The sequence below is a fragment of the Neltuma alba genome, unplaced genomic scaffold, assembly GCF_004799145.2.
Source record: "Neltuma alba isolate B1F8T4 unplaced genomic scaffold, ASM479914v2 tig00010929_pilon, whole genome shotgun sequence".
Taxonomy (NCBI): Eukaryota; Viridiplantae; Streptophyta; class Magnoliopsida; order Fabales; family Fabaceae; genus Neltuma; species Neltuma alba.
The window spans coordinates 307,192-330,765 of record NW_021635704.1 but is presented as its reverse complement, the minus strand read 5'-3'; the positions used below and the strand labels follow the sequence as shown (position 1 = coordinate 330,765).

At 35.0% G+C, this 23,574-nt stretch overlaps 2 protein-coding genes across 3 annotated transcripts; both read left to right on the top strand.

The window, feature by feature from the left end:
* Positions 1-856: 856 nt before the first annotated feature.
* On the top strand, positions 857-1,368 carry LOC114760063 (RING-H2 finger protein ATL68-like). The gene has a single exon (XM_028949315.1). The coding sequence runs from the start codon at positions 871-873 to the stop codon at positions 1,366-1,368; it is 498 nt and encodes a 165-aa protein (XP_028805148.1). The 5' UTR covers positions 857-870.
* Positions 1,369-4,906: 3,538 nt separating this feature from the next.
* On the top strand, positions 4,907-23,101 carry LOC114760056 (TSET complex member tstB). 2 transcript variants are annotated; one of them, XM_028949308.1, is made up of 28 exons: positions 4,907-5,017; positions 5,120-5,380; positions 5,679-5,738; positions 5,835-5,927; positions 6,159-6,387; positions 7,091-7,197; positions 8,273-8,335; positions 10,005-10,105; positions 12,050-12,144; positions 12,281-12,301; positions 13,002-13,097; positions 13,193-13,313; positions 13,465-13,605; positions 13,696-13,886; positions 16,252-16,523; positions 17,560-17,661; positions 17,915-18,091; positions 18,180-18,368; positions 18,640-18,881; positions 18,965-19,111; positions 20,126-20,345; positions 20,600-20,728; positions 20,829-20,972; positions 21,609-21,662; positions 21,752-21,922; positions 22,119-22,178; positions 22,331-22,413; positions 22,936-23,101. In XM_028949308.1, the coding sequence occupies exons 1-27, from the start codon at positions 5,012-5,014 to the stop codon at positions 22,403-22,405; spliced, it is 3,567 nt and encodes a 1,188-aa protein (XP_028805141.1). In that variant the 5' UTR covers positions 4,907-5,011; the 3' UTR covers positions 22,406-22,413; positions 22,936-23,101. The 2 variants fall into 2 exon arrangements, with proteins under 2 accessions (XP_028805141.1, XP_028805140.1); XM_028949307.1 differs by lacking the exon at positions 22,936-23,101 and having other exon boundaries at positions 22,331-22,870.
* The last annotated feature ends 473 nt before the right edge of the window (positions 23,102-23,574 follow it).

Below are 23,574 nucleotides of genomic sequence, written 5' to 3'. Positions count from 1 at the left end.
TCTCTTGGAGAAACGGAATTATACTTTATACTCCCACATTTGTAAGCCAACGAACACATATCTCGATAAACACACAGGGAGCCAAATAATAAAATAGAGAGAAAATTGAAATATTTTACTATTTTAATTTTTTTTTAAAATTTAACTAAAATTCTCATATAACAACTACAGTATTTAACATTTTTTAAAAAGTTATATTATTGGAATTATAATTAGGTCTCAAAAAAAAATCAGTAAGTTCAAATAATAAGTTAGCAATTTTTATTTACTATCTCAAAACTTGTCATTACAGATTGTTCTGTTATTACTGAAACTTTTTAGTAATTATATTCCTTACTTGATATTTTATAACAATTTTCTCCTTGTATTTTAGAGCACCTAAAGTTACTGTTAAACTAGAGCCTAGAGGTTTTAGAAACATTACCGCCGCATTAAAAAAATTCCACAAATTACTTCCAACAATAATATTGTTAAATTATTGTTAAAAAGTTTTTTGATTTCAACAAGGAATCCCTAAAAAACTTTGGCAAAAACTTTGACATAAAAGAATAGTCATAATTTTAAAGGTTCTTTAAGTTGACATAAATATTTGGGAAAATTAAGAAAAAATTTTAAATTTTATTAATGAGAAGACTATGATAAATATGTTAATTACTAGATATTTCTAACTTTTGTCATAAAATTCATTAAATTAAGAAAAAATAACAAAAAAAAATCTGTTGAATTTTAACATTTGGTCTTTGAATATGTTTCTTATTAAAAAAGAAAAAGAAAAGAAAGTGTGAAAACCCGCAAATATTTGACCTTTAGCTTCCGTTAATTCCCAAAAGATCCATCATCCATCGCTCCTGATCTTGCCTTTATTTACAGATGAACCTCAACAGCGGCGCCGTCGCCTTCACTTTCGGTATTATTTTCCTAGTTCTATCCATCTGTTTTGCCTGCCTCCGCCTTCGCCGGCTCTCCGGCAACCCCACCATGTTCAATTTTCTTGCACGTCCTTCTGCCGCCGCCATACCAGTTGAAGCCGTCGAACCCCCCGCGGTAGCAGAACGTGGTCTCGATGACTCCATTATCAACAGCTTCCCCAAGCTCTCCTACTCTGAGATGAAGAAAAGCTCTTATAATAATCCCAACAATACTGAAGACCCTTCTAATAATTCCTCTTCATGTTCCATCTGCTTAGCAGATTATAAGGAAGAAGACATGTTAAGGTTGCTCCCTGATTGTGGCCATCTTTATCATCTTCGTTGCGTTGACCCATGGCTCAAGTTACACAACACTTGCCCTGTATGTCGAACTCGAACCTTCCCTTCTGTTAAAGCTCACGATGATCGGTCAAATAACTCCGTCGAGGGGGACATATAGTTTGATCGTCGGTCGGCGTTTTGTGTTGCACGTAGATGAAAGTACTGAGTCAAATACATAGGATTGAATGAGTCACCATGTTTTCTGTGTATATAAATTGCATTTATTTGTCATATACGCATGTATGGGAATTTTGATTCTAATCTTTCGTTTATATATATAGCCATCTATCATACTTTTCTCTTTTCTGGGTAATTATCTTTATCCTTAGCATAAGCCAAGGATTGTTTAGTATGCTGAAAATCTGGGAAATAACAAGAAAAATAATGATTTTTCATTGGCGAGACACGTTTGGTAAGCCGTTCAACTGAGAATTCTTTTTTTCTTTGGGAGGATGACGTTTTCCCTTATATACATGGGAAAATTGATTCCCACCAAATTTGATGGGAACCAATTTCAATCCCCACAAAAAGTAGTGCGAAAGACATTTGTCACTTGAAAATATAAATGCAAAGTTACCGTCAGCATCTGAACTACTTTCACTTGGGAATTGCCCCAATGGACGAACATTTGTCTTTCAAGAACCAACATGTCAATGGTTGGAAATTTTTAGTTTTCTCCCTTTTCATTCTCTTCCATTTCTTTCCATCACAGTTAATTCTTTTCCATGCATATAAATGCAAAGTCACAGTTCACTGTCCTCAATTTTTTATTTAAATGCTTTTTCCTTAGCTTAAACTAGATGTCTTACCATTGGTGCGTGTAATTTGGTATCTGCCTCCCCCACCCCTAGCTGTCACATTTTAAAAAAGTTAATTAGAAGAGATGTTTAGCGTCACTCAATTATAAAAACTGGACTATAAATCTGTTGGTGTTTGTGTGTATATTGGGTTGAGAGCCGATCAAGCATTATCTCTCTCTCTCTCTCTCTCTCTCTCTCCTCCCCACGTGTTTTGTTTATGCAAAGCAAGGCCTAAAATCAAAGTTTCATCATGTGAATGTACTAATACACTGTTATTTTTTAACACAAGAATTAGACAACTAATTTATAAATATTAAAAAAATTAGTTAAATTAGTTATTTGTAATAAATTGGTGTTATTTTTTTATAAAATATCTTTGTTATTTATTTGCATTAAAATGGGGATCGTCTAATAGGTGTAATTACCAAGGAAATTATTTTTAAGAAAAATAAATAAATATGAGAGATAAAGTGAATTAGAGTTTTATATTTAGAACCAAATTAAATCTTCAACTTCTTATATTCAAGACAGGAGGTAGTAATACATTTACTATAATGTAAATAATTAATTTACTAATAAAGAAAAAGCTTACAGCCCTCATTTATGCCTCAACCAACGTTGTCTTGTTGACAAATATTTTGGCACTTTTCAATGCTTGGTCGTGTTCATGGAATATTTACTTTTATCCATTGCTCTTATACTCACTTTCGGTGAGAGCTTTGGGTACATTCAAAACGTGTTACTAACATAATCAAAGTGAGAAACCACTATATATAGATTTGGAAGCATCTTACAGCCGCAAATGGATTAACTTTTTTCATTCTTCGTTTACAACTGGATATTATTGTATTTCCATATTGTTATTAGTTGGCCTCCTCTGGTTAGCACATTAGAAAGTGAAAAAATAATCCATGTCTCAAGCAAAAAGAAATCTAGATATGAAATATTTATATGATTTTTTGTCAGCATTATTCATAGTACTCCTTCGGCTCTAAATATAGGATTCATTTTATAATATAAATTACACTACAAAATAGGTTTTATATTTAGGACCGGAGTAGCAGTGATCTATATATTGTGCTATGCATAGATATTGGAATGCTAGGTTCATATCAGAAATAAAATTAGAGGTAAAATTACACTTTTAGCAAAAACAAATTTAAAAAGCCTTCTTGTACAGCGTAAGAGCACAGTACCAAAAAATTCTCTATGTCCCTGTTTGTACGACGAATCATCACTTCCCAGTTATCGTGTATCATCCCTCTAGAGGGTGTTTGGATAGAAACCAAACCATAATTTTAGAAGTGCTTTTACGATTTACGAAGTAAATATGTGAAGGAATTTGTCTTGTTTTGCAGAAAAATGCTTTTGAAACCATGGTTTGGAGGTTGCCAAACACCCCCTAATCTCAGCAAATTGTTTTTTTTTCCTTGGCTACACATAGGTATCCTTCAACCAAAAGCAATCCTATTCAAAATACTGTCAAGTACTAAAGATGGGCATATATAGGGATTCTAATCTTAGCAAATTGTATTTTTTTTTGGGGTTAAAGTATAGGTATCCTCTTATTGAAGATAATCTTATTTAAGACACTATCAGACATTAGATATGTGCATCTCTCTCAAAGAAAATTCAAATCCTGATTCGACACATTGTGAGGGATTAGTGTTTTTTTTTAGATCCAACTACTGTTGGTTAATCTTAGCAAATCGTATTAAGAAGTGGGTCTGGATCATTATTCATTGGAGATCCTTAACTGGCCCACTAGGCCCATTACTAGCGTTGTTCGGCTCTCTGTGAAAACACATCAATCTTCATCAGGCCTTATAGCCACGGCCTCAGGTCTGCTTCATTTCATTTCCGCGACCAAATATCCAGTTCCCTATACCAAAAAAAAATAAAAATCCGGTTCCCAGAAAAGCTAATCCCAGGCACTAGATCGATCATGAACAGCCTCCATATATTTTGTGGAAAGCTTATAATTTTATGAGACAAAATATATTAAGTTCTTAGACTTAGATATTGAATGAACGATGAGGTTCTAATTTCTACGAGGAATTCTGCAGCCAAACGGCCTTCTAATGATGTATTATCATTAGACAAATTAGAACTTCAATCTCTAACTTCAACTCCAAGCAAGCGCTTCTTTTTCAAGTTAAACATGCTAGCTGGAATCTTGGTCAGATCTATTGGACACACACCGGAGATAAAAATACGTTGTTCTATTTAATTTTCCCCTCATAATTCACATTTAACTGATAAAAATAATATAATAGTTAAAGAAGGCAGAAAATTGCCACATTTTGTATTGAATATAAGAGTTAATTAACTAATATGAATAGATTAAAAAAATTAATGAAGTTAGTTATTTGTGATAAATACGTGTTGTCTTCTTTAAAATGCTTTTGTTAATCATGTGTATTAGCTAAAACTACCATGTGATGAAATCTTTAATATGAAACTATTACAAAAATTATCTTGAAAAAAGATAAATATGACAAATAAAATAAAATAAATTTTATATGTAAGATCAAATTAAATACTACCTCCAGTTTTTAATATAAAAACTAGTTGACTAATTTGAATATATTAAATAAATTAGTTAAGTTAGTCATTTGTAATAAATAGACATTGTCTTTCCTAAAATATCTTTGTTAATTAAGTGTATTGGTTAGAATTACTGTTATTATAAGAACTATCTTAAAATAAATAAATAAATATGAAAATAAAGTGAATTAAGATTTTATATTTAAAATCAAAATCAAAATAAAATAAATTCTTATATTATTTTTTAATATTAGTCTTTGACTAAGCAGAAACAGATAAAGTAACGATGGCTGATTTGGGCACTTTGCTCATTTCCATGGTTGGCTTTCGCGACAAATACCAATTAACAGGTACATAGAACGGCAAGTGCAACTGCTCGTTGGTAATTTGATCTGAAGACAACAAACAGTTCCTATGGCGGTAATTCCTCTCAACTTCCTTTCTTGTTCTTTCTGCATTACATTGCACTTCCCTGGGATTTCCCTCGAAATTTGAACATGTTCTTCATTCGGATTACGACAGGACTCATCGGGGACGACGCTCATGGATCTAATCACGGCGGACCCAACAACGGCGTCGTCCACGGCTTCAACTTCGTCTGCGGCTTCATCTTCAGCGACAGCGGCTCCGGCAACTCACCCAACCGCGCTGGGCAAGCCGGCTGGGGAAAAGAAGTCCAAGAGAGCCACATTTATGCAGATCCAGACCGACACGCTTACCGTTGCCAAAGCTGCTTTAGCCCCAGTTAGGACTAATCTAATGCCGCAAAAGCAGAAGAAAAAGGTCGGGAATTGCATATCTCTCTTTCTCTTCAACAAGCTCTTGTTTAGAGTATTTGATTAGTAGGTTGCTTTATTCAATGATTTAAAAGAGATCGGAGATGATCAGAGTAGTATGATAGTTGGTTTTAAGTTTAACAGCATCACTTGTGCTCGTTGCACTTTAAAAGCTGTGCCACTATTTTCTCACGGTGAGTTGGTAATAAATGTTAAAAATACTCTTGAAGCTTTTATTTGGACAAAAGAGGAAATGGTAATGTATATCTCTGGGTGGTTGATGTGTTGTGCACTTGTACTTACAGCCAGTTTCATATTCCCAACTCGCCAGAAGTATTCATGAACTAGCTGCCACATCTGATCAAGTAAGCATTGGCACTCATGAACTGACAACATCATATTTTTCTCTTCACTGAACACTCTAGTAATATAGTTTGGTTTTGATGATCGTTCAATTGTAGAAAAATTCTCAGCGGCAGCTAGTGCGCCATGTATTTCCAAAACTTGCTGTGTATAACTCTGTCGACCCGTCACTGGCACCTTCTCTTCTCATGGTATGTCTTCAGTTCTGATTGATTTTCTTAAGATGCCATTCCTTGTGTGTACCTGTATACCCATGGACCATTTGTGGTGCTTTCTTGAATTAGATGGCCCTGCCACAGAGTGGGCTATTCTATGGGATGTACAGTAATTTGTCTTTCTGAATTTCATGGGGAAAAATGTGCTTACATAATTTATCTACCCCTGCTTTTAGTCAAATCATATATTATTATCTTTTCCTACAGCTTAACCAGCAATGTGAAGAAAGAAGTGTGCTGCGGTATGTCTATTACTATCTGGCCAGAATTTTGTCCGACACCGGTGCCCAAGGTGTGGGTACAGGGGGTGGGATACCCACTCCAAACTGGGATGCCTTGGCTGACATTGATGCTGTTGGAGGTGTTACTCGAGCTGATGTTGTACCACGAATAGTAGAACAGCTTACTGCAGAAGCCAAAAATGCCGATGTTGAATGTGAGCCCCCCTATTTGCTTGAAATATTTTTAACCATTTGTGGCATAAGGTTGTATGTCTCTATTTGTGAATTCACTTGTATGTATTCCCTTAGAATTTAAAATTGGCCTGAGAGTGAGAAACTGTCGCTTCATGGACTGTTAATCTGAAATTTTTGCTCTGTAGTTGGGCATACGTAGACTTCTGAGGATTTTGTTTATTGATGTTTTTAGCTGGAAGTGAGATTGAGACATTAGAGGTTAGGAATGCATAGAGAAGTGAGATACTTTATTATGAGCGCAAGGCCAGAATATTGATTATGAACAGAAGAAAATTCTTGCTTGGGAGTGGGATTAAGACTCTGGCAATTGTTAGAATATGTTTGTCAGAAAGGTTAAGTTGCTAAAATAGCAGATGGAGATATCCTTTAATATCTGACCACGGAGCTTGGCTTTATCCATATTGTCGGTAAACCTGGGCATATTTTCCTTAAATAAACTAGTTATTGTACATTAGAACAGAACACAATAAATTATATGAATAATAGAGTACAATAGGTATCAGATTTCTGCGGATGATATTTACGTGAAGTTGAATTACGCCCATTCAAACATTGAAATTTCCATAAATTTCATAACTTCCTGACTTTTAGAAGTTAATAAATCTCCATGTTTTTGGCCATGTTGAGACAGTCTTGACCCTTATTTATTTGGTTGCTTTGAAGTTCATGCACGAAGATTGCAAGCTTTGAAGGCTCTTACATCTGCTCCTTCGAATAATTCTGAAATTTTGTCCAGATTGTATGAAATTGTGTTTGGCATACTGGAGAAGGTTTGTGCTACCCTATAGTCTCTGCGAGCTTTATGAATATTTGTCCAAGCTTGGTGATTTAAAAGGATATTTTGGAGGATATGATTGTGTTGTTAGTCCTTGTGATTTATTAGCTATAAGAGACTGCAAACAGTTTACAGAGAATTATGACTTTTCTTTTCCTTGTTTCTTTAAAGCCTCCTAGGGCGGGCTTGCCCCACTCATTTAATAATTGATCTTTTTATTTCTTATTTTTAAACGTCTTCTTGGATTTTGTTATTTTGAAAGTTCCTAAAATTTATTTCATCATATTTTTGGAGATAATAAAACTTTTGATCCTCAAGTTTGTCTCAGTTATCAATTTGGTCCTTGTAATTCGGTTTTATCAATCAAGTCCCTGAAGTTTCATACACAATTTTATGTTATTTGATCTCATCAGCCCAACAATTTTTTCTGCAATCCATGAAGAGGTTGCCATCCTTGAGTTAATGGTTAGACCATGTGTGCTTAGGATTGTATGTCTTCAAACCATAAGGACTAATTGTGTATGGTTATGAAACAACAGCAACAACAACAAAGTTTTGTCCCACTAGGTGTGTTTAGGAATAAAAATTAAACTTTAGCAACCAAATGAATAATTGAAGCACACTTGAGGACTCAATAGCCCTTTTTTAATTGAACAATATTTTTGACTTTGGTGTGCTCCTTTGCAGCATGTTAATTTTGAATTTGGTCAACTATTTGGAAAGTTTGAAATGTGTTACATGAGAAGAAAAGATCAGTTACAGTAACATATGATTACTTTTTTTTTTGGTTATAAGGCTAGGTTGTGATCCCATGCTTTGGATAGAGTCTAAGATGAGCAGCATTGCTCATGAGTCGAGAGGCTCCTTTTTTTATTTTTTATTTTTTATTTTTATTTTTTAATTTTTTAAATAAGTATACTTTATTTTATATATTTTGACCCAAGGATATGGGTTTCAGCATCTCTGAAGGGGCAGTGATTAATATGTGATTTTGTTTTCTTGCATAATCCCAAGATTTGTGAATCCATGTTCCTTCAGCTTTCTTAACCTCTTTCATAATAATGTTTCAGGTGGGTGATGCACCACAAAAGCGGAAAAAAGGCATACTTGGTGCTAAAGGTGGTGATAAAGAGGTAAAATTGCTTTGCAACTATCTTTTGGGCTTAACTTTGCTACTTGGTTGTGTTGCTTTGAGTATCAATTGACTTGGGATGAAGTTAGGACAATGTGAAAACAAACCAGTATCTTTGTGACTAATGAAAAGATGATAACTATGTGATACACAGCTTGGGGAAGTATATATACATAAAATAACAGTCTTGTTAGAGAAGTGAGCTGCATGTGCAGCATAATACATGTTTTGAGGGAAGGAGGTTGTGGGCTTAAGGACACTTAATGGCAGTTAGGGAGGATTTCTATTGGTTAGGATGGTGGAAAATCAGGAGCTGTGAGGGAAGACTGGTGGCACGCAGGTTTTGGGAATCTTGGTGGAGGCTTAGGTTTGGGAATAGATAGGACTATTCTTTCTCTCCTTGCTGGATTTTTATTCAATTTATACTCATGCCCCCAAATTTGGTCTCTCAGCGGCAGAGTTGTCCCCTTTGGAAGGTTACTACGGCACTAATGTTCACTTTGAATGCTCCTAAAGCTTAGTTGGGCAATGCAGTTCTTAATTTTTGTAGCTGGTTACCTCATCAGATGACGCCACATCTCAGACTTGACTTCAAAATGTCTTTGGAAGTTCCTTAAAGTGGCTGGTCCCACTTCATTCCATGTGAAGTGTTTAATCGTGCTTACTTTGTTTAAAACTGGACAAAGTCTTGGTAATTGGCTAGATTTTAGAGGATTGACATGTGTACATTACTTGTTTTATAATGAAGAAATGCGCTTACATATAGTCATACGTTCCAATAAAACTATTCTTACCATGGATGTCATTTTATGAGAAACTCAAGCTTACTTGGTGGAATCATAATTATGTGTTAATAATGGTGTGAAAGAGCTGACTGTTACCTTTTCTCCGGTTCTTTCACTTGTTTCTTCCATCCATCTTTGGAGAAGGATTGCAGCTGGGGGAACGATGAATTTAGCTGAGGGGAAGAGTTACTTGTTTTATAATGAAAAAATGCGCTTATATATAGTCATACCTTCCAATAAAACTATTCTTACCATGGATGTCATTTTATGAGAAACTCAAGCTTACTTGGTGGAATCATAATTATGTGTTAATAATGGTGTGAAAGAGCTGACTGTTACCTTTTCTCCGGTTCTTTCACTTGTTTCTTCCATCCATCTTTGGAGAAGGATTGCAGCTGGGGGAACGATGAATTTAGCTGAGGGGAAGAGTTAAATGCAACAGAGGGAACCATTAAAGGAAAATCCTTGACTGGACTTGACAATGGTTATCTTTTGATGTATTCTTAGTAATGACTATGATTGGTTGTTTAATCCTTTGGAAGACTTTAATTGATCTAGAGCCATCTTTAGAATTGATTTGGTTTCTTGGCATTGTTAATGATAAAGTCATTATATGTTGCTATAAGGAAAGAAATTTGCTCTTAAACATTTAGAGTTTGAATTGTTTCAATATGATTCATTATCTCCTTCCAATAAGGCTTTTATTTTCTAGCTTTAAACATTTAGGAAAGAAATTTTCTCTTAAGCATTTGGGTTTAAATTTATTTTTTATTCTTATAACAATGAATCCCATGCAATAAATGTTCTTTTATTAAAGATGTTCATTCAACTTAATGGCTGTAAATTTGCTTATTTGTCTTGTGTCTGAATAATCTTTAAATATAGTCTATCATCCGAAGCAATCTACAATATTCTGCGCTGAGTGCTTTGAGAAGACTTCCTTTGGATCCTGGAAATCCGGCATTTTTGCATCGTGCTGTACAAGGGTAAGTTATTTAGATGCTCATGTATTTGACATTTACAACTTTTGCTTTGCAACATGAAGATGATTATTATTCTTTTAATCGTTTGTATAAAGTATGGTATACTGGCACAGTTGTTAACGGCATGCAGCACACTATGCATGCACGCACGCATACATAGATACATACATAAACATATAGATATATGAATATATATATGAAAACTTAAATGGAGAGGGAGTTCTGGTATTGATGCTCCCAAAACTTTCTTTGTAAACCTTAACTTCAACAAATTGTTTAACTTGTTGATTGGATATTGTTGGTCCCTCAAGAGCTTTTGAAGATGTTTCTGGAAATGTAAGCATTATGTAGTTAAATTAACTATATGGAAAAACGTGCACATACAATGACATGTGCCACCATATCAGCTGCATTGAATTGATTTTATATAATTCTTCTAGTGAGCGTGAGGTATATATTTAGCACTTGCTAGTAGGTGAATGAATGCACACATGTTTTGCCCCTCCAAAAATTTCTTTGAACACTTCATCTCAATACTTGCCTCTGGAATGTATCTCATGATCCTGAATCAAGCACGTATGGAGAATGAGGAAAAGAAACTGACAGGGAGAGACGGAACTTCAAATAACAGGCAATGGAAAGATGAAACCATGAAATCGGAGAAGGGAGAGATGAAAGAACAGAGATGGTAAGAGAGAGCAAACAAAACTGAAGAATGAAAGAAGTTGGGGATGAGATTAAAACTTGATGCTGGAAGGCTGAGAAAGGAAAGAAAGTGGATGAACTAAGTGAGTGCACTATTGGAGAGATGGACTTCAAAAAGGTCGAAAATATCCTAGAAATCTGGCACTTCAAATTGTCAAGATGGTGTACTCTGACAAATGACAATTATAATGTCACAGCCACAACATGTACCATTGAAAATTATGCTTGAGTCCAGCACTTGTTTCCTTCAAAAAAGATAGCTGCTCCCATCCAAGTTCAATGCTTTTCCATTTCAATATAGAATGCATCAAGGTGAGATTAAATCCAAAACACTCAAATTCATACATATTTGTAGTGCAAATTGCACTACAAACTATTGCACTGCAAACTAGATCTTGTATTTAGGGCTAGAGGTTGTAGTTACTGACCTTTTTCATAGAAAGATGCCACCTTCCAATTAAGACCTCAACAAACTACTATAATTTAAATAGCTGCTGTCAATTTCTCATTTGACTGCATGATATAAGTTGATCTTTACCACTTAAAAAAGAAATACCAGCACATTCTTTTTTAGTTAAATTTTATTCATAACTGGAATTGGGGGTTAAATGACATGAGTTTGAGACTGGAGTTTTTTTTTTTTTTTGGGAAGTAACATAATGGGGTTTTATTGACACGGCTTTGTGCAAGAAATATTAACAAAAGCATCCATTGGCCTTATCTAAACAGCTGAACCTTTGAGTGTGAACTGGTCTTTGACAAGGTAATAGCATTCATGACCAAGTGGTTGGGAGCTTTGTCCCTGCCACTTTCATTCTCTTAACTAAGATTAACTCCTCTGCAGGGTATAGTACGCCTGTGCATTTTCTCTTCTTGGGGCGCTTAGTTCTTCGGCATTGGGTCACATTGAAGATATTAGTAAAACCATTCATTGGTCGCCTCCTAACAGCTTAAGCTGTTGGGATGACATCGTGCTTTGTGGTCTGTGATTCTTTGATATTTTTTAATTGAGAGGATTTCTGGTTTCTGAAATTTTATAGAACCAGGGCCCAGAACTTTTATCTGCTATAAGAGAGGAATAGGATTGTTTGTCTTGTCCATTACCTGTTTGAGCAACTTTTTCCTGATTTCTTTTCTTCTTTTCTTGGATTTTACCTCAAATATTCATGGAAATTAACTTTTTCATGTTTCCTTTCTCCTTGCTGGTTTATAGTTTCCAGTACTAAGCAGATTTGACTGCAGGATTTCATTTGCTGATCCTATTGCTGTGAGGCATTCGTTGGAAATTGTTTCTGAGCTTGCTGCGATGGACCCTTATGCTGTTGCGATGGCCTTAGGTAACATAATAAATCTTGAGAGTCATACTACATTTCAATGATACTTTATGATTTTTTTTTTCAGTGTAATTTTGGAATAAAGTTGCCTCCTCACCTCAACTCCTGAATCTAATATATCTTGGGTATTCTTCTGCAGGGAATCATTTGCAGCCTGGAGGTATGTTGAATGAATATTCCTCAAGTCCTGCTTTTCTTGTTCTCTTGCATTCATGAGTTTCCATTGCTCATTGAATCAAATACACAAAACTGAAGTTTTGTTGAAGGCTGTGTTCTTCGTAGTCTGAAGTCGTTGCATTGCATCACATCATTTACTTTGTGTTTCCTATGTCCTACATTTTAATTGTCTGCTTTTAAACGCCTATCTTCTTCTGGGAAAAAAGGAATACTAAATTTGAAATTGAATGAGATGCTTTGTTTTTTTGTTCAGTAGAATATTTTAAAGCTTAAAAACTGCATGACCATTGTCCCATGATTTTTATGCTGGTGTTGTACATGATAGGAATTCTTGATTGCTATGCCATATCAAGTTATATGCTGGGTCATGGGTTTTTATTTCCCTGTCCTAAGGACTGCCTGATAAACCCTCCTTGTTGTGGGGCCTAAGGAGAAACAGAATTCCTTATGTAAGGATTTTGTAGTCTTGTGTTCCTGTTGAAAAGGGAGAACTCACCTATCCTGTGATAGCATTCAAAACACTTGAAGTATATAGTTTACAAGAAAGTCAGGGTTTCCTTTCTTTATTGAGTATTTTGCTTCTTGTGTGCTTAATATGGCGTAAATCCTTGGGGACTTTAATGACTATGCTTTCATTCCACCATAGTTAAATTCTTTCTGGGTTATTTTGCTGTATGTTGCAGGTGCTTTACAAGATGTTCTCCACTTGCATGATGTTCTTGCAAGGGTTTCTCTAGCCAGATTGTGCTACTCTGTATCTAGAGCTCGAGCATTAGATGGTTGGTGTCTTCACAAGCTCTAGTTGTTTGAGGAGAATTGATTCCTACTAAATTTGGTATGATTTAATTTCTTTCTTGCTTGCTTGCTTGCACAGAGAGGCCGGATATCAGATCTCAGTTCAATTCATTGCTCTATCAACTTCTTTTGGATCCCAGTGAAAGAGTCTGTTTTGAGGCAATTTTATGTGTACTGGGAAAATACGATAACACTGAGAGGTGTGGTTTATGTTGTATAATTTTTATCTACTCACCCTCCCTTATCATCATATTTTGATCTTTGTTAGGTTAAGTTCTAGCATCCATTTTAGAATTTATGCTATTAACCTACTGCTGTATTGACTGGATTCCCCCACCCCCCAACTTTCAGGACTGAAGAGCGAGCTGCTGGGTGGTATCGTCTGACCAGGGAGATTCTTAAGTTACCAGAAGCATCATCAAAGGAAGGTTCAAAAGATAAATCTCAGAAGACTAAACGTCCACAACCCCTTATAAAACTTGTAATGAGAAGGTTCTGAAAATTTGTTTATGCACTTCTTCATGCTTTTCTAATACTTGCTCTTGAATGGCATCTTATCTGTTATTTGCTGCTTTTCCCTAGGTTGGAGAGTTCTTTCCGCAGCTTTTCTAGACCCGTGCTTCATGCGGCTGCTAGAGTAGTTCAAGAGATGGGTAAAAGTCGGGCTGCTGCATTTGCTTTGGGCTTACAGGATATTGACGAAGGAGTTCATATTAATACATATGCAGAGGCGACAGATCTTCATGATTCAGATGAAACTGCACATCCTGAAAGTAATCTTTATTATTAACATTACTTGTTTTGTAGTGTATGATTTGCATAACATTATTATTGAATTGGTTGGCCATCTGAGGACAACTATGTTGCAAGGGGTTCTTGATCCTTGAGTTTTAATATTCTTGCTTGATGTGCCTATAGTTACGTCGTGTTTCTGTTTTTTGCTTCTAAAAGTTGACCCTATTGCTCAATTATTCTGTTCATATGAGATTTTGGATGGTTTTTGCCTTGTTCTAAAAGCAGTTAATTAGGCTGGTGGGAATAAAAGGGGGCTAAAAGTGAGTGGGAGACCTGCAGATAATTGAAGTGTTAGTATTTCTCCTTGCTTTTGGTGGAATCCCCGATTTTTCTTCTGAAGATTTTTTAGTAGTGACGTCCCTTTAAATTGTCTGAGATGTAGTTATTATGTGTTGTGTAGTTGGTCTTTCTTACATGCAAACTAAGGGGTAATTAGGGGAATCAAATGGTAGGATGAATTACGAAACACAAAAATGGAATTACTTGAATTAGATGTAGATATCTTTTATAAATAGGGAATGGGCCAAGGAAACTGTTGGCTTGCCATGCACCAGTGTATGCAGTTGTCATACAATTATTGCATAGCTGGTCGGATTTATAGTCATTGTAGGACTGTTACTGTTTTAAAATTCCCAAATTTTTCTTGTTCTCATTGGTCAGGAGCTGTCTTCTCCTTTCTGTTTAAGGGGGTGTTTGGCAATTTTGAGAAAAGCACTTTTGGAACCCAAACCAAGGTTTGGTCCCAAAAGTATTCAAACACCCTATTATTTTTTGAAACCATGGTTTTGTCATGAAACCACATTTTGCCCCATCAAAACCATGATTTTGTCATAAGTAAAATTTTTTCGCTTTTTGAACAAATCTAGACGTTGCTGTAAGTTGAAATTTTTTGCCCTATCAGTGTCAGACTTCAGGCCTTCACATTTCTCCTTCTTTCTCCTCCCTGATTCTTTTTGTTTTTTGACCGGTTCTCTCCCCACTTGAAATAATATTTTTCTGTTGGAAAAAATTATTCATTTTTCTAAAAACATATTTAATCTTATATTTTATAAATTTATATACACATATCAACAATTAATTAATATATTTTTTTATACATTATTTATTACGTTGGCAAAAAAAACTATTAACAAATTTATTATTCCAGTCCTTAATGTAGGACCTAATTGGGGAGTTAATATTGATATTAAATGTGAGATCTATTTTATATGATTATCTATTTTTTGTCAAATTAATCCTATTGATGTTCCCTCAACAATAATCAAGTAGGAGAAGGAGAGGAAGGAAGAAAATTAAAAAAGATGTTTAGGGTGTCTTAAAAAAAAATCATATTACCTAATTTAACTAATATTTTTAATCTACTCAAATTAATTAATTAGATCTTACATCAAGGACTGTAGAAGAACTTCAAATAAAAATATATTTTTTGATGTCATTATCATATTAACTTACGTCCTTTTTAGTAATTTGTATCTAAAAAAAGTGTTTCTGATAGTAATTATCCAAACATTTTCACTTTATTAGAATCATTTTTTTACAAAATTTATTCTTCTAAAATCTATTCTCAAAAATGACTTTTCTTCTAAAAGCTATTCTCTAAACTATGGTGTGGTTTTATCCAAATACCCCCTAAGTCCTTTATCGTCCCAAGTGCAGTACCACCATTGTATGATTCATTCAGCAAAATCAACAGACCATATATGGTCTTTTTAACCCCCCCCCCCTTTTTTTTCCATTTGGGATCAGCGCAATGTCTCCCCTGCTCCGAATCCTCCTTGTCTGTTTGCCTCAGCATGTGATATCTGAAAGTTAAGTGTATCTCCCTCTCTTTAATCGGCACAAGTTGCACGGTCCCAGTTCCTTGTAATAAGCTCAGATTGATGATGATCTATGTCTCCAGGAGGGGGACGATGAATACTTGTCTGGTGGGATGCTTCCAAAAAATCCAGAATACCAAGTATGGAGAGCATAAAATAAAACAATAATGTCTTTGCTGATTTACACTGCTTATCTTGAAATTAGACGCACCTTCCTCTTCTATCTCACTTTTCATTAGATATTGAAATTGTCCTCTAGCTTCGTTCTGAAGATCGGAAATATAGCTTCACTTTAGATTATTTTGTATTCCATCTTTATGTTTAGAAGTTTATTTTGTAACTAAGCTCTATTTTCAGAGTGTTGTTAAAAAAAATATAGAGGGATAAAATCAGGTGTTCGTTGTCATTCCTTATTTGAGTATATATATGGTCTATGCAGCGATGTTGCATATTTCATTGGAGAATGCCTACATGTTTCTTAGATGATCTGATTGCGTACTTAGCTTTTGAATGTTAATTGTCATAGGCATCCGAAGAACTTCATCCATATCTAATGGAACTGGCGGCAGAGATACCGTTGGAGGTTTATTGGATTCACTAATGGAAGTTGTACGAACAACTGTTGCCTGTGAATGTGTTTATGTACGGGGCATGGTAATCAAGGCTTTAATCTGGATGCAAAGCCCATATGACTCATTTGATGAGTTAGAATCTATTATTGCATCTGAACTCTCAGACCCAGCTTGGTCGGCTGCACTGTTAAATGATATACTGCTCACTCTACATGCTCGTTTTAAGGTACATACTTTTGGTAATGATTGATATGGGATTCCATCACTTATGCTGTTTGATATACATTACATTAATGACAACATACATTAAGAATGTCCCTTATTTCTGGATGACTAAAATTAATCAGCTAGTTCCTTTGGAATTCATGTTGTTTTTTGTGGGCTTGTGGCTGGAGAAAAAATGTTGGGTGTTTTTCACAGGTAAGGACCTAAATTAAACTTCAAGTAAAGTGAAAATGGGAAACAATCTAATAGAACCTGATTGGAAATAAGATAAAGCATAATAGTAAATTACTAACATCCAAAATGAATCCTTTGGGCAGTATCCCATCAGGATAACACATAAGCCTGTTATACTTTGTGCTGAGATTTAATGTTGACTAATAAAATAGGCACCAAGGATTTGAACTCCTGACAAATCAGAGGCTCTATACCATATCAGCTACTACTTAAAAATGAAGTCTATGAATAGTTCTGATATAGTCTTCAACTTTATTCATTCTAAACTACATGTACTATTTTAATTGAAAAGATATTTTGTTATATCATAAATTCTGTCCAAACATAACCTGAAAATTGCCTGAATTGATTATCTGGTTTACTCGTGTCATTGTTGTAATGCAGCTGATTTTATTTCTTTGACATTCTCACTGAAGTTAGGGAGACCACAGCTTTTTGCTTATAAATACTGCTAGAAATTACGGCTTTCCAATAATGCATTTCCTTACTATGTCAAGTCTTACATGGAAAAACAGAGCCTGGATATTTATTATTATTTCAATTATTAAGCCTTCAGCTGTTTTATATGACCAAAATCTGTCGTCGATGTGTTGACTTAGTTTATGGAGTATGGATTTGAATTTTCTGAGATTTCTGAAACCGCATTAGTGCTCACATAAGCTTGCTGAAATTTATCAGTGTCACATCATTAGTATTTGGATTTTCTAGAACATTGCGTAAGATACATGTTTATGTCAATTGGAATTCATCCATAATGTCAAGCATAACTTTGCCTTAACATGTGTTTCAATTTTGGTGTGAAGGCTTCTCCAGATATGGCTGTTACTCTTCTTGAAATTGCAAGAATATTCGCTACCAAGGTTCCTGGAAAGGTTGATGCTGATGTGCTACAACTATTGTGGAAAGTAAGTTTGTTTGTTTTATTTATTTTATTTTTTAACCTTGACAGGGTTTTGCAATTCTGATCTGCTTGGTATCTGCTGATTATAGAGTGATAAAAGCATTTCATTCCGTAGCTCAACATCTTTCTCACGCACAAGTATTAGGGCTTAAAATCACATAAATGCATGCACAAACTCTGAGTAATTGCTCATTTTCTGGTTTTTCTTGATGATTTCTACCAAAATGGATGATTGACTGGAATTATATTGTTTCCAGACTTGTCTTGTTGGAGCCGGTCCTGATGGGAAGCATAAAGCTTTAGAAGCTGTTACTATTGTTCTTGATCTGCCACCTCCACAACCAGGATCTATGCTTGGTCTTACTTCGGTGGACAGGGTTTCTGCATCTGACCCAAAATCTGCTCTTGCATTGCAAAAACTTGTCCAAGCTGCAGTAAGCATTGTGTTATGCTCAAGAACGCTTTAATTCAATCATCAATTTAAATTTCTTCAGTTTGCTGCAATCTAACACGTGCTTCTAGGTATGGTTTCTTGGAGAAAATGCAAATTATGCTGCATCTGAATATGCTTGGGAATCTGCAACCCCTCCTGGTACTGCATTAATGATGTTAGATGCTGATAAAATGGTGGCTGCTGCTAGTTCTCGTAATCCTACTCTAGCTGGTGCACTGACTCGACTCCAGAGGTGTGCTTTCAGTGGTAGCTGGGAGGTATTTGTGCCTGAGTTGCTATTCTTTTTTAGCAATTCATTTCGTTTGTTTCTTAACTTGAGTAGTTTGTTCAATTCTGTAGTTATGACCTAGGGAAATTTGTTTGTCAAATCCTTTTTTCCCCTTTCAGATGATGATTTGTTAAATGAGTTTATGCAATATTGAGGAATAATGTTGCTTTGTTAGCCTGCCACTCCAAAATTAATGTTTAATTCTTCCACTGGGAACGTGCTGTGTAATTTATATATTTATGTGTTGAATGGACATACAGATTCGCATTATTGCTGCTCAGGCTCTTACAACAATGGCAATCAGATCTGGTGAGCCTTTCCGGCTTCAGATTTATGAGTTCCTGCATACTTTAGCACAGGGTGGATTGCAGTCACAGTTTTCAGATATGCATCTTAGTAATGGAGAAGATCAAGGGGCTAGTGGCACAGGCCTTGGAGTTTTATTAAGTCCTATGATAAAGGTTCTGGATGAAATGTATAGAGGACAAGATGATTTGATCAAGTGAGAGCTGTAATTTTTTTGGTGCTTGCTTCAAATATGTCTACATGTTTATAAAATGCTTATGATTTTCTGCTTATGAATAGGGATATACGCAATCATGACAATGCTAAGAAAGAATGGACTGATGATGAACTGAAGAAACTGTATGAAACCCATGAAAGGTTGTTGGACCTTGTTTCATTGTTTTGTTATGTTCCCAGAGCGAAGTATCTTCCTTTGGGTCCAATAAGGTACTATTTTTTTTTGGACTGAAATAAGGTACTATTTACTCAAACTGCATCAATACCCTTTTTTAATGCTTTTAGTCTTGTGGCTTGGTCACAAATTACTTCTGTTTAATCTGAAGAAACTAGCTGGGGTTTACTTTCTGCAATGGAATGGTTCAGAAATCAAGATAGAATGTTATTTAAAAAACTAGTACATCATTTTCCAAATGTATACCTGTTGTTTTGGTTTTTGGATATATTAGTAGACAATAATTTTTAGAAGCCAAATATGTAACACTTTATATTTATAGGTTCAACTGTAACTTTGTAAAATTAAAACATTGATTAACTTTTACTTTAACATTGTAATTCATATACTTTGTTGTTATTTTAATTAGAAAGCAGTTCTAAAATTGAAGAAGGAAGAAAATAGAAAGGAAGGGGAAAGTGCCATGAGGTGGAAATACGAGATCATCTTAAAATAGAATCACAGAAATAGCCAAAGACGCTAAGAAATGTAAAATAGATGTTCAAATTTTGTATTTTTCATCTTTCAGTTGATATGCTAACATATCTCCTCTTTTTAATTCAAACCCCCAAAAAAAAAATTGTGTTTCCAAACAAGTATTAAAAGATTTCCATACTGATATGTCAAATTAAGAAGCAAATACGGGCTGTTGGTCCATTTAAAGACTATAAGATCCCTGGAATAGCTGAAACAGTTGAGTGATGTAGGGAGACAGGAAAATCACTGTTTTATTCAATAACTTGATGTGGAAATTTTGCTTATGTCAGTTTTTGATGAAAGCGTGTTTAGTTAAATGAACACCAAGCTGGAGAACCTCTTTCTTTAGTGATATAGAGGGTGCATATAAACAGTTAACTTTGTTTTAGGATGCTCAGGCTAGACAATGATACGATAAGAGCCTTTTAGCATGGTTCTGTGGTTGTATTCAAAGTGTTATGTCTTGAACATGTTTTCTTTTCTTTCCTGCTCCACTCTGATCTTTGCTGCTGCTACGATATATTTTTTGACAGTGCAAAACTTATTGACATTTATCGCACGCGCCACAATATAAGTGCATCATCTGGGTTGAGTGACCCAGCTGTTGCTACTGGTATATCTGATCTCATCTATGAATCCAAACCAGCACCTAGTGAGCCGGTAGATTCACTTGATGATGACCTAGTAAATGCTTGGGCAGCAAATCTTGGTGATGATGGCTTGTGGGGAAACAATGCACCAGCAATGAATAGGGTATGAGATGGTCAATCTTTTCTGTTTTCAAAATTCTATTTTTGGTGTTGTACTATTTTCTAACTTCGATCTGATATGAAGTATCTTTTTTATTGATAACATTGAAAAGATGTAAATTTATAATACGTATTATAGAAGGCAGAAACAAGTTGTACTGGCCAGTGTCTCAGTTTTAAGATTTTGTTGATCAGACTAGATGGGCCTTAGCTTTTTTCTTGAATGATCCTTTAACCAGAATGATTATGTGGCATCAGGTTAATGAATTTTTGGCTGGTGCTGGAACTGATGCGCCTGAAGTTGATGAGGAGAATATGATCTCTAGGCCCTCAGTTAGCTATGATGACCTGTGGGCAAAAACCCTTCTAGAATCTGAAGAAGTAGAGGTATGGATTGAGCCAAATGCTGACTATACTCAATATAGGATGTGAGACTAGATACTTAACTGTTTATATGACGCAATTTTTTTTTTTTTTTTAATGACAGGAAGATGATGCAAAATCATTGGGATCATCTTCTCCAGATTCAACAGGATCAGTTGAAACTTCGATATCATCCCACTTCGGTGGAATGAACTACCCTTCACTATTCAGTTCTAAACCTTCCACTTATGGATCATCACAAACTAGGGTATATATATTATTAAGAATTTATGGTTACTGTAACATCTGATGTGCCATATTTTTAGTAAAAAGATATAGTGTCCTATTTTTCTTATCTTTTCCCCCTCATATTTAGTTATTTTTGGCCCCAAATTTCTTGATTAAGATGTCTACAAGTTTATCCTCGAGAATTGTCAAGTGCATGGCACACTAGTGTTATCGTAGTCAACTGAAAAGACCAAGTCCTATTATTATTTAGAGCGATAATAATTTTAAGTTAATGATACAATTATTATATGGCTGAAATCAGTGTTTTTATCTTTGTTATTAAAATGTAGCATTTTATCTGTGATCTTTGTTTTCTATCTTAATGCCTTACCAGGGCCTTATTTTTGGTTGCGTTGGGTAAACATCATGTATATCCAATACTTAGTAGATTAGATTCCTTAACCAGCTGAATATTTATTTTTATTTTTATATAAAGCTTTCAGTAGAAGATGAATGAGTGCAGATAATTTGTATGGTCTGAATTTTGTGTTTGGGAGAGGACGGATAATTATTTGCCTTACCCTGACCATTTTGATATATTTTGGGAATAGATTCTTATCGCCTGTAAGAAACCTACTCTATAGAAATCTGATTTTCTATTAATTATCTATGCCAGGAGAAGGCACAAACCAACTGGGGATCCTCATACAGTGAGGGTCTTGGTTCTCCGGTAAGATCCTACTGTCTTTTTGACGTACCAGTCGTGCTCCCTCTGATCTCATTTTCTATTTCAATATTAAATCCAACAAGCCTGTGCAGATAAGAGAGGAGCCTCCTTCATACTCATCATCTATCATGAAAAGATATGAATCGTTTGAAAACCCCTTAGCAAGCCAAAGTTTTGAGTCTCGAGATGATGATCAAGTTTCGTCTGGAAATGTGCGATACGGATCAGCACTTTATGACTTCACAGCAGGAGGTGATGATGAGGTGAGTGGGCTCAGACTGTTATCTTTATATGGCTTAACTTCATCATGGGCTAATTTGTTACGGACGTTTCACTGAACTGGGCTTCTTTCATTTGTTCTGTTCAATCTCCATTCCCCCCCCCCCCAATCGAGAAGGTAGAATTGCAAATATTATGTTCAAGCGTGGGGATAGTTAACATGATTGTTTTTCCTTGTAGCTGAGTTTAACTGCGGGAGAAGAAGTTGAGATTGAGGATGAAGTAGATGGCTGGTTTTATGTAAGTCCTGTTATTTTGTCTATACTAGTGATGTCAAGAATCCGACTGGATTTGACATTCTCTATCTCTACCGTGTTGCTACTATTTTTTCACCGTTCCAGGGAAAATCTGTTTTGCCACCCGTTCAAGTCCTTGCTTTTCTGTTCCCGCAGGTTAAGAAGAAACGCCCTGGCAGGGATGGCAAGATGGCTGGACTGGTCCCTGTTCTGTATGTTAGCCAATCATGAACTTGAATGTATGTAAAAAGAAACTTTTTCTTTTAAATTTTTTTTTTAGTCATCACTATTTGATGAGTTTGAGTAGAAGCATTTGTGAGAATCTTTCCAGCGGCACAAACATAATGAAGCTAGGGACACTATACTTAATCGTCTTTAGCACTGTCTCCAGCCAAATAGGTCACTACGCTCTTCTCATATGGCGTTCTTGATGTTCCAGTACATTTATCTTGTATCATTTTGTAAGTGTCATTTTTCGTGTTAATTATTTGGAGGGGTCGAGTTTCTCATTTACCCTAGGGAGTGCAATTTTGTTTGAAGGCTGTACGAAGTATCGTTTACTTTGATTTTTTTTTTTTAATTTTTAAAATGAGTGTATATTTCTTCTGTCTTTTTGAGAACTATGTATGCCAAGGGAGTGTTCATTTTTCTCTCTTTAAATTTCTGGCCTTTGGAGAGTCAGTTGATTTGTCTCAATTTCCAGTAAATCGTAAATACTTATCTGATCATTTGATACCGTCCAACCTTTATCTGCAAAACAGCTTTCTATTTGATTGATTGTAATAAGACGAATGTACTCGTTCGGATGGAATGAAATGGATGGGCAGTGGTGGTTGCGTGGAAACAAGATAGAGCGTGACAATATAAGCCCACGTTGGGATCTCTGTTGGAGATGAAAAAGGTACAAGAGAAAGTGCGCAACTGACTTATGAGAAAAAATAACTTATTTTCCAACGCAACGTGGAGCAACTTTTTTAACTGTTTTTTTTAGTTATTTTACAACTGAACTCACTTTTTTATTTAAGGTATGTTTGGATTGGTGTTGGGTAAAAGTACTTTTAGTTTAACTGATTTTTATAATTGAAGTTAGAATAAAAGTTAGTGTAATACGATTTATGTTTAGATATGTGTTTATAAAAATCAGTTGGAAAAATTAAAAGTTGTTTGGATGATTAAGAGTTTATTTGGATATGTGTTTGGAGGCAAATAAGCTGTTTTTTTTTCAAGCATAAGCCCGTTTGAAGAATTTGTGTTTGGCTTGACGATTAAACAATTTGACTTTTGTATAAAAAGTTATAATAAGTTATAGGTTAAAATTAACAACTTATGACTTATAACTTTTAAAATATAAAAAAGTTAAGAAATTTATTATCTCTTTTGGTTCTTATTATAAGTCTCAA

Bases quoted from the DNA above. Each gene is read 5' to 3' on its own strand.
- LOC114760063 (XM_028949315.1), top strand. From the start codon at position 871: ATGAACCTCAACAGCGGCGCCGTCGCCTTCACTTTCGGTATTATTTTC.
- LOC114760056 (XM_028949308.1), top strand. The intron at 20,729-20,828 runs GTATGGATTGAG...TTTTAATGACAG, and splicing joins TAGAATCTGAAGAAGTAGAG to GAAGATGATGCAAAATCATT. The intron at 20,973-21,608 runs GTATATATATTA...TATCTATGCCAG, and splicing joins ATGGATCATCACAAACTAGG to GAGAAGGCACAAACCAACTG.